At 44.4% G+C, this 17,117-nt stretch overlaps 1 protein-coding gene across 9 annotated transcripts in view; it reads left to right on the top strand.

Moving 5' to 3' along the window:
• MYB (MYB proto-oncogene, transcription factor) overlaps nucleotides 1–13,638 on the top strand; it is a 28,955-nt gene extending 15,317 nt beyond the window's left edge. For 8 of the 9 annotated variants that reach the window (XM_074578298.1, XM_074578296.1, XM_074578293.1 and 5 more), the window contains 5 exons: nucleotides 134–248; nucleotides 335–460; nucleotides 1,150–1,260; nucleotides 1,910–2,017; nucleotides 11,858–13,638. In XM_074578298.1, coding sequence (XP_074434399.1) covers nucleotides 134–248; nucleotides 335–460; nucleotides 1,150–1,260; nucleotides 1,910–2,017; nucleotides 11,858–11,974 — 577 coding nt within the window. In that variant the 3' untranslated portion in view covers nucleotides 11,975–13,638. The remainder of the gene's footprint in view (nucleotides 1–133; nucleotides 249–334; nucleotides 461–1,149; nucleotides 1,261–1,909; nucleotides 2,018–11,857) is intronic. The other variant, XM_074578294.1, reaches the window with a different exon arrangement.
• Nucleotides 13,639–17,117: the final 3,479 nt, after the last annotated feature.

The following is a 17,117-nucleotide window of genomic DNA, read 5'->3' as shown; positions in this document are numbered from 1 at the left end:
GCAAAATGGATTATAAGATTGCAGGAAAATATTTGTCCGTCTTACAGCAGCCACTGCCTGTATGCACATATTTCTGTAAAGAGGTAATATTTCCAAGCATGTTCCTTTAAAGTTTTTCTCCCTCTTTTTAAAGTTTCAGAACTCCAGCAATCAAGAGGTCGATATTAGAGAGCTCTCCAAGAACACCCACTCCATTCAAAAACGCACTTGCAGCTCAGGAAATCAAATATGGTCCTTTGAAGATGCTGGTAAGAAGGAAACAATGATAAAAGTTGCTTTGATATTAGTGCAGAGGGATGTTCTGGGACTTGGATATAACGTCTCTTCCTTTCAGCCTCAAACTCCGACTCATCTCGTAGAAGATCTGCAGGACGTTATCAAGCAGGAGTCGGAGGAATCTGCAATAGTGGCGGGGCTACATGAAAGTGGACCCCCTTTGCTGAAGAAAATCAAACAAGAGGTAAATCTCAAACTTACCTGAGGCAATTTAATTCAGCACTCTTTGCTGAGAAACTTATACCAATGCATTTTCTGTTAAATAGCTGTGTCTGTTTTTCTTTCATGTGAGCCCCAAGATCTTAGTGTCGGTTCTATATAGTATACTAGGCATGCCTAATTCATCTCCCATTGATTTCCATAGAAGTCTTTCTGCTGTTTTCAGCAGGGGTTTGCTTGGGCCGTTCTAATGCAGTTTTCGTTTGAAACTTAAAAAGAAAAAAAAAAAACATTAGGCAGGAATTTGGATTGAATCTTTCTAATGTTGGTGAAAATTATAGAAGTACCCCATGGGGACCAAGCTCCATGGAGTGACTTAGAAACCTGAACATTTGAGGACATTGCATTATATTACTTTGTCACTAAAGTTCTAAAAATACGTATATTCTCAATCCTTTCTAGGGGATTAAACTTCTGAATACTGACAGAGCGCTGAGTGCAAGTATTCAAAGTTTTATTAGGTGGGGATTTTTTTGAAAACCTTGAACTTTTTTCTTCTGCAAAGAGCAAGGGTGCTGTAAAAGACAGTACCGTAAACATGTGTTATGCATGGCTGTGAAGAAGATTTATTCCATTTATTAATCAACTGACAGCCAAATCTCCTTCTGGTCAGTTAGGTATTGGTTTTTATCAGGGTGCCTTTCCTGCTTTCAGGTGGAGTCTCCAACAGATAAAGCTGGAAATTTTTTTTGCTCGAATCACTGGGAAGGAGAAAACCTGAACACTCAGCTCTTTACACATGCGTCTACTATGGAAGATGTGCCAGTAAGTGCAAGTTTTCACACCACCAAATGATTTCTCTGTTTTACATCCCCGTTTAGTTCTTAAACGCAAGAGAGAAAATACTTTGTCTGAACTTCCTCACGGGTAGGCATTATTCATTATTTCCGTATCGTTTTCCTGTATTAAACATAAGAAGCAAAATCCTGCTCTTAATTAAGTCACTGTAATGCCTACAGAAGGTAGCAGAAGTTGCAGTCATTGTGTAGCCCGCAGGCTTTGTAAAGAGCCTGCGCTTGGAGGAAGCCTGCACCTGTGTATAGAAATGACTAGGTCACGGAGATAAAACTGGTAAAAGAAAGAGAGAGTCTGTTTTGGTTTGTGCAAAGGAGACCTTGCATGAGCACAGTTCCCTTTGCTTTGCCGGGACTATTCGGCTTTGCTGTTATTCTTGCACTTGGGAGTTTCACTGGATGAAAAACGTTTGCATGTGGCAACACTCCTGCAGAGCCAAGTCCCCGGGACCCCAGGCTGAGGTCTGCTCCCAGGCTGAGCGCTCCCCTGGGACCGTGCCCAGTGTTGCACCCTCTGCAGTCAGGCTGAGTTTGCTTTTAATATGTATGAATTCAGGTTTTTCTCTTGAGTTACTGAAAATGGTTTTCTTTTTTTTTTTTTTTTTCCTTTTCCTGTTCAGAATCTTCTTACCAGCTCCATTTTAAAGATGCCCATGTCTGAAGAGGATGGTAGCTTTCACAAAACATTTGGAGTACCTAGGAACAGGCCACTAGCTAGTCCTCTGCAGGTAACTATTCTTTGCTAAAAATAGCCTTTCTATATAAAAATATATGTATGTATTGCTTTCTCACAGACTGATTTTGAGTATGGAAGAATGAAACGTTCAGATGAATGTGGTTGAGAATTTCACTTTACCTCTGGAGCGTGAGGACACGGAGGCTACAGCTGTGCCAGGAAGCTAAACAGGGCAAAGCCCCGTGCGTGGGGCATTGTAACTCAGCTGGCTCCAGTGTTAAATTGGTAGGATCGAGAATTAGTGTGGGCCAGAGGCTTTTTCCTGTAGATTTCTTGTAGGCGGCTCTGCTGTTTTGGAGAGCAGGGGAGCTGGGTGGTGTGGTGGCGGACAGAACTCGTCACTGGCCTCAGGGCAAGATCAGAGACTCTGGCACTGCCTGGCTGTCTGGCACAGATGTGGTCAAGTATTGCCTGTCTAGCCAAGCATCAGGATGGCCTTTACCTGAGCACAGGCTGAGGTGGCACCAGAAATGTGGTTCTGGTGGTGGTCTGATAATGATCGATGGTCTGAAGGGGCCTCGTAATGCTTGTGGCCGGTTGTACATCTTGGGATCTCTGAATTGAATTAAATATGCGACTTCTTTAAAGTAAGCCAGATGTGAGGCTAGGTTTTACATATTTACGGTTTTTCCAAGTGTTAACAAACATATACATTTGCTGTACTTTAAAATATAGCTGTTACAGAGGGCCTGATCCAAAGCCCACCAAAGTCATTAGCAGCCTCTTTGTCAACCCTTGTGGACAGAAGTCATTCAGAGAACGAAACGCAGCGTAGATAATGATCAATTATCCTTCCACCACTGCCTGTATTTTTGAGGTAGATGAATAAGTGATTTTATATCCCTTCTCCACATGGGTGAATTGAGGGAAAGTGTCTCATTCCCCAGGGTGAGTCACTGTCAGAAAAGAAATCATAACTCCATAGTTCCTGACTTTCAGACAGACAGTCCACATGGCTGATCCTTTCTTTCCTCCCTGTTTCCAGAATTTACATTAGGGGTTATTTCCAGTAAGAAGGAATGAAAAAAACCTGGTTTTGATTAAGCATCTCTAGCCAGCCATTATAAAGTGAGATATTAAAATTTCACACTTCCCCCTTTGGCACAGTTTGCCACAGAGAAGGCTTGTATTTTGCACTGCAGAATCGTTTGATGAAAAGCAGCATGGACAGCAGGGACTGCATCTCCCCTCTGCGTGGGGGTGTCCATAGGGGCCAAAGAAAGACTCACACCCCCTGTTGCTTATTTGCCCTTTTCTCATGATCCGTGTTTCTTAGTGTCACTGTGGTGGGTGACTCGGAGGAGGGTTTGAAGATCCACGGCCCCTGGTTTAGGGCAGTTGTTTAGGGACCGAATCCAGATCATCTCAGGGCAAAGGAGCCCAGGGCTCCAGCTTTGCAGGGGGTCGATGGAGCTCCTCTGCTGGTGCGTGGATGAAGGGTGCTGGTCCCGCTGCCTCGCCAGTGCGCTGGTGCCTGGCCACGTCCCCCAGGCAAACTCCGGGCTCCTCCATAGGTGTAGGGCAACATGTTCAGGTAGCTGCACGGAGTATGTTGTGGGTTGTCCTGTGAGTGGTAGTTGCCTGCACTCTGCCTGTAATAAAGACGAAGCACCTGAGGTGACTGTAAAATAGGATCTTTTGATCTTTGGCGTAACTGTGTTATGTTTCCTGCTATCTAAAAATAATTTCTTTATAAGCTGCTGTAAATGAAAGGGCTTGTTTAACCTTCTCTCCCCACGCATGCTGATTTTGTTCAGGAAGTTTACACAAATCAATTTGTAGGCCATTCTTGATCCCATTCTTCAGTCCTTGGTCAGGAAAAGCCTTTAGTTTTTCATGTTAAATCAGGTGGTGTTCTTATTATGTGGATAACAAGGACTTTTCCTTAAGTAGGAAATGAGTTAAAAATTACTTCCCAACTCATCTCAGTGTTTAAAATATGCTGAACTGAAAGAAAAAGCAGTTGTAACAAGCCCCCAAATGAATATTTAGCATGCAGCTGTGAACTGCATACTATGCAGTAGGTATGGTGAACCAATATGAAGGTAAAATCATTCTCTGCCAATGAAGAAACATTGTGTGTTTCAGCTGAAATGTAATCCTAAATGAAGAACGAGGCTAGGGGTTTTTGTGATGGTGGCACAGATAGCTTTTTTGGAATGAAATGCAGACTTTTTATAACAACGAGATCTTGTCTGCCGATCACTGCGCTCTCTGATTTGGACTTAGTGTCATGGTTAAACAGGAGAATCTGCTTCACCTCTGGTAAGGCTGCTTGGCTTCATGTCAGAGGGAATGTGGCCCGTACAGCTCAGGAAGGACAAGTGGGCTGGCTCAGCTTCACACCAGAAACTGCTGCTGCTCTGCCCTAATGCTTCTTCCCCTCCCTCCCAGTGGAGCTGGACGTCTGTGATGAGGACACAGCATGTCTAAAGGGTGCGAAGCAATTGAAAATGTTAGCGTTTGCGCCTGATTTTGGCTGGCGGCATTTTGTACATGACCAGCTTTTAGCACATTCTTACGCTTTTTAGTTTGTAATTTGGTATGTTGCCCACATATATGTACACACGCACGGACGCACACACAAACACTGGATTAAATCCACTGATTGCACGCAGGTAGACATGAAACAACAGGGAACGCAGCTGGGTGAAATTTAATTGTGTCTCCATATGTTTACATTGCTGCTGTTAATCTTTTGGGCCTGACCCAACTGTTCTTACTTAGGCAAATTCTCATTGACTTCAGTTCAAGTAAGAATTATAGCACTCTCTGCACCTTGGGATGTGTGTGGGGAGAGGGAAGTGAGAAAGAGAGCACTAAACTTTTTTTTCCCCATATGCTTCTAATATGCTTGGTTCTCAAAATTCCATTTTCTTTTAAATTTGAACTCACGTAAGAGGGAGGTAGCATGCTTACGAGTCTGTAGTATTTTTCATTGCTTTAATAATTTACACTGTATTTACATAAAGAAAAAGGTATTTGACTAGCAATAGGGTGACCAAAATGCCTGACTACTGGCTGTTTTGCTGTTAAGTTCCAGAGAAGGCAAGAGTAACGAATGTTCAGAGCAATCCCTAAGGATATCTTTTACTGCATTTTGGACACACGACTGGTCATACGCAACTTGGTAAATAATAGTTGATGACCATATCAGATAGCATGATGTGATTCACCATCACTTAGGAGGAACAGCGTGTTGCATCATTAGGCATGTGAGGTCAGGTAGCCGCGTATAACTACACTGGGAGTGTGGTGGGATCACTGTTGCACTAGTGCAGTGGGAGAAAGAGTCCCCTCAGACCCGAGAAGAGTTTGGCCTTCATCCTCGTTTGACCCCCTGGTTAAGTCTATGTAAAACGTTGGATGTAAAGGCAGCTGTGTGTAGGGTCTTTCTGGTAAGGTATGAAGGTTCGGCCAGCTTTTTTATCCTGCATGGCAAATCTCACGGTTGTGCGTTGGGTATTCTCTCCCTGGCAGGAACAGGAGACGTCTCACCAACCCACGTGTTGCCTTGGGGTGGAATTACTCTTACGCTCCATTGCATGGATCCCAAATACTTCTGCTTTGTACTGGTAGAGTTAGTTTCAACCTATATTTTTGCATCCTGTATTTTTGTCACTCAGGCAATACTTAGTTTCTCTGTAGGGAGATTTTGGCCTCCCTGGGAACTTTTCCAAGGGTTAAGATTTTGGGATAACGTGCGGAGCCCTTATTGAGGCAGGCTGATGATCTGTACTGAGCATTTGCTGCAATAGTGCCTCGTAAGAGGTTACGTAAAAACTCTGTTTCTGGCTGTTCCTGTGTAAAAGTTATGTTTTATTTCACATTATGTTCTGTAGCCAATAAAACAAGTAGCTGTACATAATACAAACTATCCTAACATAGACATTTTAACAGCTAGAAAAGTAGGCTAAATCATAGACCATCCACCTAACCCTGCAGGCTATCAAAAGACACCATGAAATGGAACCTTTTAAGAAAATAGCGCTGCTTTGATATCTTCTTCCCCCAGTAACAAAGGAAACAACACAAAGTAGAAGCCCTGCAAGCTAAAGAGAATGTTCTTCAACCCCTAGCTCCTGTCACTTTCCATTTTTTAACCACAGACTGACACATTTCAGCTCGAATTTCCTGACTTTCAGCGGTTTTGTGTAACCATTTTCTTTAAAGAGTAAATTTAAAGGATTTTAAAACAGTTACTTGGTTAACCTTTTCAAGAATGTGTGCTGTCATTAAGCTTAATTTTCTCCGTTTAAAAAGCGAAATGTGGAATTTCGCTTGCAGCTGGTTGTCAGACAAAACGTACAGGCGAGGCAGCGCGCTCTCCTGCAGCGGCAGGCTTTCTCTGGTTTTCCATCGTGGTTCTTTTTTCGGGGCAAGAAGATCCCAAAGTCTCATACTCTTCTTTGTTCAGTGAAGGGCGAGGGGGAAGCAGGCTGTGCTTGGGTGCCGGGAGGTTTAAGGGTTGCACAGCAAGGCAAGGTGCCCTTGCGGGTGGCCCTCACTTGCGAGGTCCCTTCTCTGGCCAGCGATGGACGCCTGCAGGAGGTGAGGCAAGCAAAAGGAGGTTGTTGGAAGTTACAGGTCAGTCATCGCATGTTTTCCTCCCGGGGCAGCAGAATTTAGGTTGCAAACAGAGCAGCAGTTACAGCTGCCCCAAGCAGGCGATGGTCTCTCAGAAAGAAGAAAAAGTGGCAGCTTAACAATGCGTTCTGACCTGTGAATAAAAAAAATTACTTCAGGACAAAAGCAGAAAGGGACCGAATATCCTTATGTGAGTTGCAGGTGCTTAGTCCCTTGCGCATCTTCCCCATTAATCGTACTTGGAAAGCTCATACATCTCAAACAGGAGTTTTGTCTGAGTAAGGGCTACAGAGTTAAGCTCTTAAAAGCACCACCAAGTAGCTCTTTCTAGCTCTGGTACCAGGCATATAATAAAAACTGAAAAGTTGGACTGTCTTACTCTCTCGTATTTAGCAAGCTGTATTTCTGAGCAACTGGGAAAGCCCCAGCGTTTAGGAGAAGGCTTCCCCATGCCTCGGAGGAGGAGAACGAGCAACATGAGCAGAAACAGTGCTCTGCCTTAGCAAATGAAGTAGAACGCATTTATGGTCACTTGAGTTTTTAATTAATCTTTACTGTCTGCTCTTCATAAGTAAAAGGGCTTCTCTTGGTTCTGCATCCTTACAAGAACAGAAAGCCATACTATTCTACAGGATACGCATCATACTCTGCTAGGAAATTGCTTTGTTCAGGGTGTTGATTGTTTTACTGTTTCAGAATGAGTACTGCATTTCTGTTGCAAGCTGCCTTTCCAGCAGCATGTTCTGTGAATTATCCGTACTGTGTAACCTAAGGGAAAACTGTCAGGAAATCAGCTTTTTGCAGTAGAGAAACACGATAAGATACCTTCTAATAGTCTGAGCCTTCTGAATATTTTAAACATTTTGGCTTTTTTTGGTTTTAAATGCCAGCACAAGTTGGCTAAATTAATGGGAACGTATGTAACACCAATAACTTCACTGGAGCTGCTGAAGACACCTGCCAACGTAGCGCAGATTTACAATCTGTCCTCTAAGGCAGTTCTTTGCCCAAAGGTTTTTAGTACACTTCCATCAGTTTGGGAGCTCAGTACTGCAGGACTGGAGCAGCGTTGGGTTTTGGCATCCGCTCCTGACAGGCAGGGTGTTGTAACGCAGGAGCTTTCTTAAGTTGTGCAGACAGCATATGAAAAGGCGGTCCAGGCCCCGAGTGCAGAAGGACGAGTTCTGTTTGAAAAGCACCTTTCCACAGTCTTTTCTTTCCTTACTCTGGTCTGGTCTAGATGGTCCAAGTTTTTTATTTAAAGTGCTTTAACTGGATATCCCAGTTACAGCTTTGACAGTTTGTTTACAGTTCGCGTCTGCCTGAGGGCAGTTGAAGGCGCGTTACAGGATAAGTGAGGTAGTTTTGCTGCCAGGAAAAGGATGTGCTGGTAGGATTACTGAGGTTTAAAAAAAAAAAAAAGAGCCAGGGAGAATGACATAGCTGGAATTGTACCATGGGTCTGTAATTTTATCCTATGGGAACTCATGGTAGTATGCCTTCTTCTCCACCCTGCTCCCTGCTTTAACTTAAAGAGAGAAAACTGCTGTGTGTGGAAGAGAAAAATACAGCTGGAAGTACTGGCTGAAAGGGCTTAAATTCTTTTAATTGACAACAAAACTGAGTAGTCTTCCTCTTTTTGACGCAATAAAAAAAAAAAAGGAATGAATTGTACTGCGGAAATCCCTTTCTTTCCCACTGGCTAGGGATTCAGCTGCCAAAATGAACACCTCACTCTTAGATGGCTGAATTTTTTAAGTAGGATGAATCCACTGAATCAATAAAAACATTCCCATCAATTTCGGTGGGTTTCGGGTCAGGCCTTTTGGCTTCTCGTTACAAAGCTTTTGCGTTTCCATCCGTTGATTTGCAGAGTTGGACCTTTAACTGTGATAAGGGGAGATGCAACCAGAGTTCTGCAAAAGGAGTGGTCCCACTTGGGATTCTGTGCCGCTTTCCTCCACGCCTCTTGCTTTGGGTCTCTTCTCGTTCCATACCTTTGCTGAGCGCTGCTTTCTGCTGCCACTCTCCTGTAACGGAGCCCGGGAAATACTCACGGCGATGCTGGCATGCAAGGAGCCGTTGTGCTTTTCCCCTTTTTTTCTAAGGGATCGGGGGGTTCATGTACCGAGACCCGGCAAAGCACCCTGCCTGGGTCCTGGGACCCGGGGCTCCCTGCCAAGGAGGGAAGGAAAACTTCTCCCGTCGGGATGACTTTCGCACGTGCCTCCGGCGCTGCGCTGCAGGGCTGGCAAGGCAGAGGCATTGTGCTTTGTTTGGTGTTGGCTGCCGGGAGCCAAGGCTTCAGACAGAAAATGTTTATTAAATGTACCCACTTTAAATGTTGTCTTAGTTCCCCAGGACAGAATTGAAAACTGTCGTAGTAAATATACTGCTTGAGTGAATATACTACTTTGGGTCAAATTCTGCTTTCTTTACTAGGGCAAAGCTCTCACCACCGTCAGTGAGACTGCAAAGTGAGTCTCTTTTTATAAATTTGTCATAAGAGGAAAAAAAAGATAGTGTAAACTATTTCTGGGAAAATAATACAAGGGTCAAAACTCTGTGGGGAGATTCTCCCATACTGTCTCTAGAGCAAAACTTGAGTAAGTTGTTCCAAGCAGGCTGGAGTTGTTGGGGGGGTTTGAGCTGATCCTCCCGCCCGCTTGCTGTGTGTGCTGCCCGCCGTGTCCCCGAGGCGCTGGGGGGGCCGAGCCGGCAGGGAGGGCAGAGGGTGGCTGCCTGCCCCAGCGGCTCCTGCCGCGCTGACATCAGGTTCAGCGAAGACCAGGCTTTCAGTGGAATGAGTGACATGTAGCAGCCTGCTGAGATGCTGGAGATAGCAGGATACAGATTTTTTTTTTTTTCCTTTCCTAAGCACGTGGCTGTTAATACAAAGAGCTCAGTGTAGATACTAACAATTAAGCCTAGTTTATGAAATTGTGACGCTCCTTGCCTGAAGTTACTTCTGTTTTTTAAAAATTGACATACTGTGACAGACAGACTTTTCCTTACATGTTTTCAGTCATTTAAGAGACTGCTGATTTCTTGTTTCTCGACCAGGCCGTTGAAGCTTTGAGGGGGATCGCGGGAAAATAACATTTGGATACATATTTTTGTCCTTTGATATGATGGATATTCTGGAACTACCAACTGCTTTTGAGGTATACGGACCAAATCTGACTTCTAAGTAAGACCAATGGCATTGTACCAGGCATTAACTTGGTCCCTGATGCAAATACCTCTAAAACAGCAGGGTAAAATATTCACAGGTGCCCGAGTCCCACTGAGGATCAATAGGAGGCTGTAGGTTCCCAGCTGATGTAGGTGCCTTTGAACAAGTCACCCTGGAAGCTGTTGAACCAAAACATAAAAGGAGCTGCGGCGTGTCGCATGCATGTCTGCGGCGTGCAGAAAGTATGTCACACCTGCTTTTTGGCTGTGGCCTGTGCCCTAGGCTGAGCCACAGCACAAGGTATGCAGCCAGCCCAGGTTGAACCACTCAAGAAAAAGGTGAACCACTCCAGTATGGCATGTTTGTTCGCTTCACAGATGCGGCTTTCCCACAAAAAGCTGCAGAAACTTAATGACTTGAGGCCTGGCCTGGTTCTCCTTCGGATGGGGGAACTCCCACTGAAGCTCAGAAGGAGTTTTGCAGAAATTTACAGAGGACTAACATGCTTGCCCTCATCTTGGCCATGCTGCTTACTTATTCATTGCTTTTGTCCCTTTTAGACTGTAAGCCCTCCCAGGCAGGGAACCTCGGTCCCTGTGTTTGTACCAGTGCCCTGATTAGGGCATGTTATGAGAAATTATCTGTATTTTGTATGTTGCCCAGCCTTTTACTATCCAGGTGTCTAAGATAACACTGTTTACAGTCAGAAGAGCATTCTCTAAACATATAGGCCAGAGAATAATTTAAGGATCCTCTTGCACAGTTAGCAACTAGAAGGAGCAGCATAAAGAGCCGTGGGCACGCCGGCACAGTTCTGCTCTTAGCGGATGGTTTGCAGTCCACTAATTATGTTTCACCCAGTGTCCTAGGTGTTGGGAAGGCTTTGGCCATCTCACTGGGCAACGTAGATCTTGCACTGCAAAGTTGATCCTTGTCGAAAGCAGAGGAAAAGAAAGAAGGTTTGGCTTTCCTGGTGGATCTTGGGTCTAGACCTTCTCAATATTCAACAGTACTGGGATCCCCTCGCTGGGAAGAAGCTTTCCATTAAGCACAGTTGCGCGCATTTTTGGAACGCAGGGTATTCATACAACTACCTCTATACAATAATAGAGTTTTGATTCAAGGCTTAGGGAATGTATCAATGTGGTAACGCAGACACACTGAGTAAGTGAGAGAGTTCAACAGAAGAAAAAATAAGTGTGTGTAAATGTGCGTGTATACTGGTAAATTCCAGGAGCTTTGAAATTTCATTACTGTTTATAGCTCAAGGCAATGAGAAACATCTCACATGTGTAGTGAGTAAATAAATACAGTGCACACAGCCCTCTAGCAGATAGGTTTATCTCACTTTAACATTAGACTGAATGGTGTCTGTAACCTCCATAAATACCACAAGAAGTGAAATGGCTTACACGATAATTAAAATGCTGTTTCTGCCGAGAGTCGTGTCCTCCCCCCCACCCTCTCTTCTCCCTTGCCAGAGGAGCTCTGCTGATGGGCACGTGCTAATCGCTGCGCACAGGTGAAAGCAGCTTTGAGCGCGGGACTTCTTCTTGGCTGTGGTCAGGCTCTCAAGATCATCATGTCCATTCAGGGAGCGCAGGGGCAGCGCAGATGTATTTCTAGAATGGAGGTTCGGTGGGAATTTGTGCATGGTTATAGCACCGAACATTGTAATGGTGGACTTGGCCCATCTGTAAAGTCCACCTGCAAGTCAATTCTCTTTTAAGACCTTTCACGGAAAGGAAGGATTAAAGGCAAGGCTATAGATATGGCCTGGTTAGAGAAGAGACACTGTTTGAGAGAGAAGTGGGGAGGTTTGAATCCTGGCTCTTGTGGTGTGCCCCTCTGCAGGTCGTCTGGCCTGCCCACCCCTCCCGTTGCTAACCGAGAAGTGGGGGATGATACTTTTTTGCCCGTCGTGCTGAGATTTCAATTTCTCTGGAGATGGGAGAACGTCCTACCGCATGTTCATGCAACACTTAATCACAAGCGGGCCCAGCTTCGGCTGGGGCTACAAATAAATGACATGACGTTCACCCCAAATCTCTCTGCCCGCTTCTAATTTAGCATCTGAACAACGGCTGGGAGTCGGCGTCCTGCGGGAAGATCGAGGATCAGATGGCCCTGACGGATCAGGCCCGCAAGTACATGACCGCCTTCCCCACCCGGACTCTGGTGATGTGAAAGGGTCGACGGACAGAGAAGCATTATGGTTTTCGAGAACACTTCACCTCTGCTGGGAAATTCCTGTTCCTTGGCATGAAAACTTTTCATGAATGGGAGAAGAGCCTATCTTTGTTGTGGTACAACAGTTGGGAGCAGCACAAAGTGCATTTAGTCACGCAGCATATATATTCTTGTTGGATTTCACCCAACTTAAGAGGATTTTTTTTTTTAAATAAATGATACTTGCCTAAATTATTAGGTATTAAGTTTGAATCAGTAATTAATGATCTTAAGTGCAGACTTACAGTAAAGGTAATTTTTTTGTACTTTTTGAGATCAAGCAGACCTAATACACCAGTATTGTTATGTCAGTGATGTGTTAGCCAGGGATAGGGTTTTGTTTGTTTCTTTTTTTATTTTTTTATTTTTAATAATAAAAGAGCAGGTACTCAAACAGATATATTTTAAATCACTGAACAAAATGCATTGGTGTAAAATACCGAAGTGAAAAGCATTACTACAAACGCTAGTCTGTGCAAAGGGGGAAACTGATCAAGATCGTGAATGCTCAAACATCCATGCCTCTTGAAATACTCTTTCATTCTGTTGTGGTTCTAGACCATTATACGTTGTGTGTTTCTGTTTGGGGGGGGGGGTAATTAGCTTGCTTTAAAAAATATTACTGTATGAAACATAGATTTATGAGAAAAATTATATTTTTATTCAGTAATTTAATTTTGTAAATGCCAAATGAATACTGTGTTTTGCTGCTACAGACCTTAGCGTGTAGACGTGCTGCTAGTGTAAAAGGAGCAGTAGAGCTTTATATGGAAAGAAAACAAATGTTGATGTTAGCTAATTTGACTATGCACTAGCATTTCAGACCTTTTTATTTTATTTTTTTTTACATGGTTTGTATTTTTTCCCCTTTTTTTTATACGCAATATTTTTGAACACTGTTCCTGGGAGATTTTTTTTTTTTGTGTCTGGATGTGTTGTTTTGTTTCTCATTGGTTTGTAACAGCATGCATTGCACCTTCATATGTTTGGGAGAACACTGTCTTGTTCATGTTGTCTGTTTTGTTCCATGTCTAGCTAATTGTTCCCTAACTTGGGTCTTGTATACTGAATCAGGTTCTTAGAAATATATGGTTCTTCATACTGCCATAGCAAATCTTTATCGATATGGCAAAACACTGATTTTATTTTATTTTTTTTTTTATTGTTTGGGTTTTTTTATAACCGCCTCTGACTTCGCTGCCTTAATAGCATTTGGTGCAGCTTCATCTGCACTTAATTTTTTATACGACAATGTACTGCCTTGTAGATAAATAAAGTGTGTTCTTTTTTACTTAAACCCACATGGTTTCCTAATCTTGCTTGTCTTTAGTGTTTTGTTGCTGTTGTTATAGGCAACAATCAAGCCAAGACATTTTTTTCCAGCACGCTTAGATAAGTAAGGAATAGAGTTTTGCACACCATAGGTAGCCTCAACGTCCTCGCTTCTCGTTGATTGCTACGGAACTGGAAGGAGCACAGCACAAAGCAGTAAGTATTGAGCATGTTGTGGACTCGAGGCACATCTCTGGTGACACCAAAGTCCAGGTCAGGTTCAGCCGGTGGGAGGCTGACTGCACCTTTCGTGCAAAATTGCGGTTCTCCCTAAGCGCTGGCTAAATTATTTCTTCAAGACCACCAGATCAGGAACCAACCAAATAAAAGCCAAATATTCTGGAGTTCCTATACTGTAGAACAGATATTTTTTTTTCACGCCTGTCTTAAGAAACCAGAGGTGAGAATATATGTTGAAAGCTAGTGCGTTAATGCTGCACAGCGAACAATCGGGCAGACCTGCAGAGCCTCATGCCGTGTAAGTGCTGAGGACATTTGGCCCCTGGAATGCTAGGGAGTAAAAGCAATTGCCAACCAAAGGAAAAAAGAGAAAAAAGATGCAGTCTGCCAGGAAAAAAATTGCATTTCATTTAGTAGCTTGAAAATAAATTGCTGACATTTAAGTTGATGCGAGCGCTTCAAAGTCAGAGTGATACTCCTGAGAGCAGACTTGAGCTCTGTGAAGGAAATAATTCCCATTTCCAAGCTTGTGTAGCCACCCAATATGGGCTGATAGCCCCCAGAAGTGCCTTCCAGTCCATTTTACTCCTTCCCCACTGGCCTACCCAGTCCTCCCAGCCCAAGCCACGCACTGGCCCTCACGCCGTGCTGTGTGCAGAAAAGGAGGAGCAAAAAGTCCTTTTCCACTTTCAGCATGCCTTCTGCATCTCTTCTGATGTGCTTTAGGCTTGCAGCCTGAGAAGGCACTGGCGCCTGCAGCAGCCCCCTCCAAGTTCTGCCTCTGCTTCCCATCTGCCCCTCACGTGGGGTTCGGGCTCTCGCCAGGTTCTGGGGGAAGGGGAAGAGCCAGCCCCGAGGTATTCTGGCAGCGGTTACCCAAGTCGGTGCTGGGTATGGATGGCAGAGAAGGGGAAGTCTGTGGGAGCACTTACTTGCCCCGTGCGAAGGCTGCGGGCTCGCGCCGTAGAAACGCTTGTGCAAGACGGGAGGGAGGACTGCGGGACTCGATGGTGTGCAACTTGGGAAGAGGGAAAGGTCTGCCTTTGAGGCATGCCACAGCTTAAGCAACGTGTTACAGCTTAAAAGAGGGGGGGGGGGGAAAAAGGAAAGAAAGAAAAGGGAAAAAGAAACAGCAAGCTTACAACAGGTCTTCAAGGCAAAGTTTTTGCCTTGTAGGGCTCCAGCTGTAGCTGCGCTGAGCGTGGCTGGTGGCTGAGTTTAAACAGCTGGTTTTCTAGCGCCCGGTGCAGAGCAGTGCCGGGAAACGTGGAGGTTCACCCTGCAGGTGCCCAGCATGAGGATTGGGGTTTTTTTCCCCCCCCCCAACACCTTCAGTTGCTTTAAAACCCCTTTCTAACATGCAAAACCATTGCAATAATTGTCTTGCTGATGGGCACACTCAGAGCTAATACAGAGGAAAATGTTTCTTTTTTCCCCCCTTTCTCATTTCATTGAAAATGCAAAACATTCGGTAGATTAAGGCTGATTTGCATATGTTTCTGCATGCATGTGGCGCTCAGCATGAGCGAAGGAAGAGGCTTTGTTTGACTGCTGTAGCCCTGGAGCCTGATTATTTTTCCCTTACCAATACTCATTAAGTTTCCTTTGCAACAAAGTGCCACCTCCTACATGTCTTTCTCACACAAATGTCCCCACGTGACCATGCTCTGCTTGCTGTCTGAATTACACATCTTTCCTTCAGAAGTCCCAAGAGAAGCCCTACCTGTCTGTTTGTTAAATTCCATCTTGAGCATCGGTCAGGCAACACCTGTCCCCAGACAGGTCCACGTGAATGGTCCTGGCGATGGCTATTTGGCCTCACGGTGGCCCTTTGCACAGGTGTACAGCCATCCCAGACCCACGTAAGCCTACAGTAACCTACCAAAATGAAGGGAAAACAGGTTCAGTCAAGTTCTCATTTAATGGAGAGTAGATATTTGGCTCAAATTCCTATTAACCTTTTTCTTCACTGTAATTATAACTTATTAATGTTGTCAGTGGGAATTCTTTTGATTTCTGAAAAGAATTTAAATTATCATTTCAGCTTGTGCCACTAATTAAAAATGAAGAGGCAAAGGAGCCAGGGCAAAAATAAAGGAAAATACTGGAGTGTGAGGTGTTTCCCAGCTAGACCCTGTAATCCCAGGCGTTCAGCTCCCGCAGGTCTGACCTATGTGAGAGCTATAAGCCCAAACTGAAAAAGTGCCAGAGCTTGGACTGGTTTGGGAAAAAACATTACAGCTTGAATAAAAGAGCCAGACTTTGTAGTTAGGAGACAAAATAACAAGTCTGCTGAGGGTAAAGCACAGAGCACAGCATTGAACTTTCTGTAGCACAGAGCGATCCTTCAAAAAAGCCAGAAGAAAAGGTGGGGTTTTTTTCAGTATTTGCAATCTTGATCCTTATCCAGGACAAGTCAATGGCCAGGAGCCCTCCCTCAAGCCCGTACGCTCAGGCACGTAAGCAAAGGGTGTTTCTGTAGGGCTGTGATTGGAGCATCATAATCATCACCTCCTCTTACTCCTGCTGCATGTAAATGTATTTCTACCTCAGCCCTGAATTGAGATGGACAGAAAAAGCCCTTGCTCCTAGAAATATTTTTTTGATTTTTTTTTTACAATCCAAAAAATGGAAAAGAGCATGTTGAAAATATTTCAGTTCAGGAAAGAATGATTTTGAGGCACTGGTCTGCATCTTCCTTGCCTCCTTGTTCCCTAGCAGGGGTGGATTCAGTCAATAGCCCAGATGTTGCTCAGAAGCAATGGTGGCATTTTGCCTGGGTGGTCAAGGAAAGACACTGGCCACATCTTCCAATCACCAAGCTAATGTAATTCAAACATAAGTCGTGTTTCCTGACCAAATGCATTTGTTCCCTTTGTTTGCCTCTTTTCTTTGAACTTGACTTCGATGTCTCAGCAGTTTTCACTGAAGGCCCCAGGACCAGCATACACTTGTCTGTGACTATTTTGCTCTCAGTGACTGACACGGGTAAGATAATGAAGACAGACCATCAAGGTCCAAATTCTGCCTTCAGCCATGTTTGCAAGCTGGCAGTGCTTATACACCTCTTTGTTAAGAGCTGCAAATCTGCTATCATTTTTCCGTAAATCATTTGTGATCAGGTTGTTGGGTTTTTTACAATCCCTCTTGTTACATTACATTTCTACATGGTGTTTTTCCAATCCGTTTGAGTATCAGAACAATTGCTGTTTTTTTTTTTTTTTTTTTTTAAATGAGTCTCCGCTTCTTAGCCTGCATGGCTCTACATTTACAGACTCGCTCGACGGACACCCAAGGAAATTTCATTTCATGGGGAAACAACTTTTACTACTTGATTAAATTACCACCTCTGGCCGCCGCTCCAAGATGCGCTCTGTGCACACATCTGTCAGAGAAGCCCTCGCAAACGGCGAAGAAGAAAGTTTCAGGAAGCTCTCCCCAAACAGGTTTCTACCCTAACCATAGAGACCACCTCTGCATCTCCCGGTTCCTGCCGGCCCAGCTGCGAGCCTGCCGTGGCCCTCCCGATAAAGTCAGCCCCGAGAGAGCCTTGAAAGGGTGCCTGCAGGTGTGCTTTCCTGCCCGCGCC

Source organism: Larus michahellis, chromosome 3 (assembly GCF_964199755.1).
Source record: "Larus michahellis chromosome 3, bLarMic1.1, whole genome shotgun sequence".
NCBI classification, from domain to species: Eukaryota; Metazoa; Chordata; class Aves; order Charadriiformes; family Laridae; genus Larus; species Larus michahellis.
This window is presented reverse-complemented; position numbering and strand designations above follow the sequence as displayed.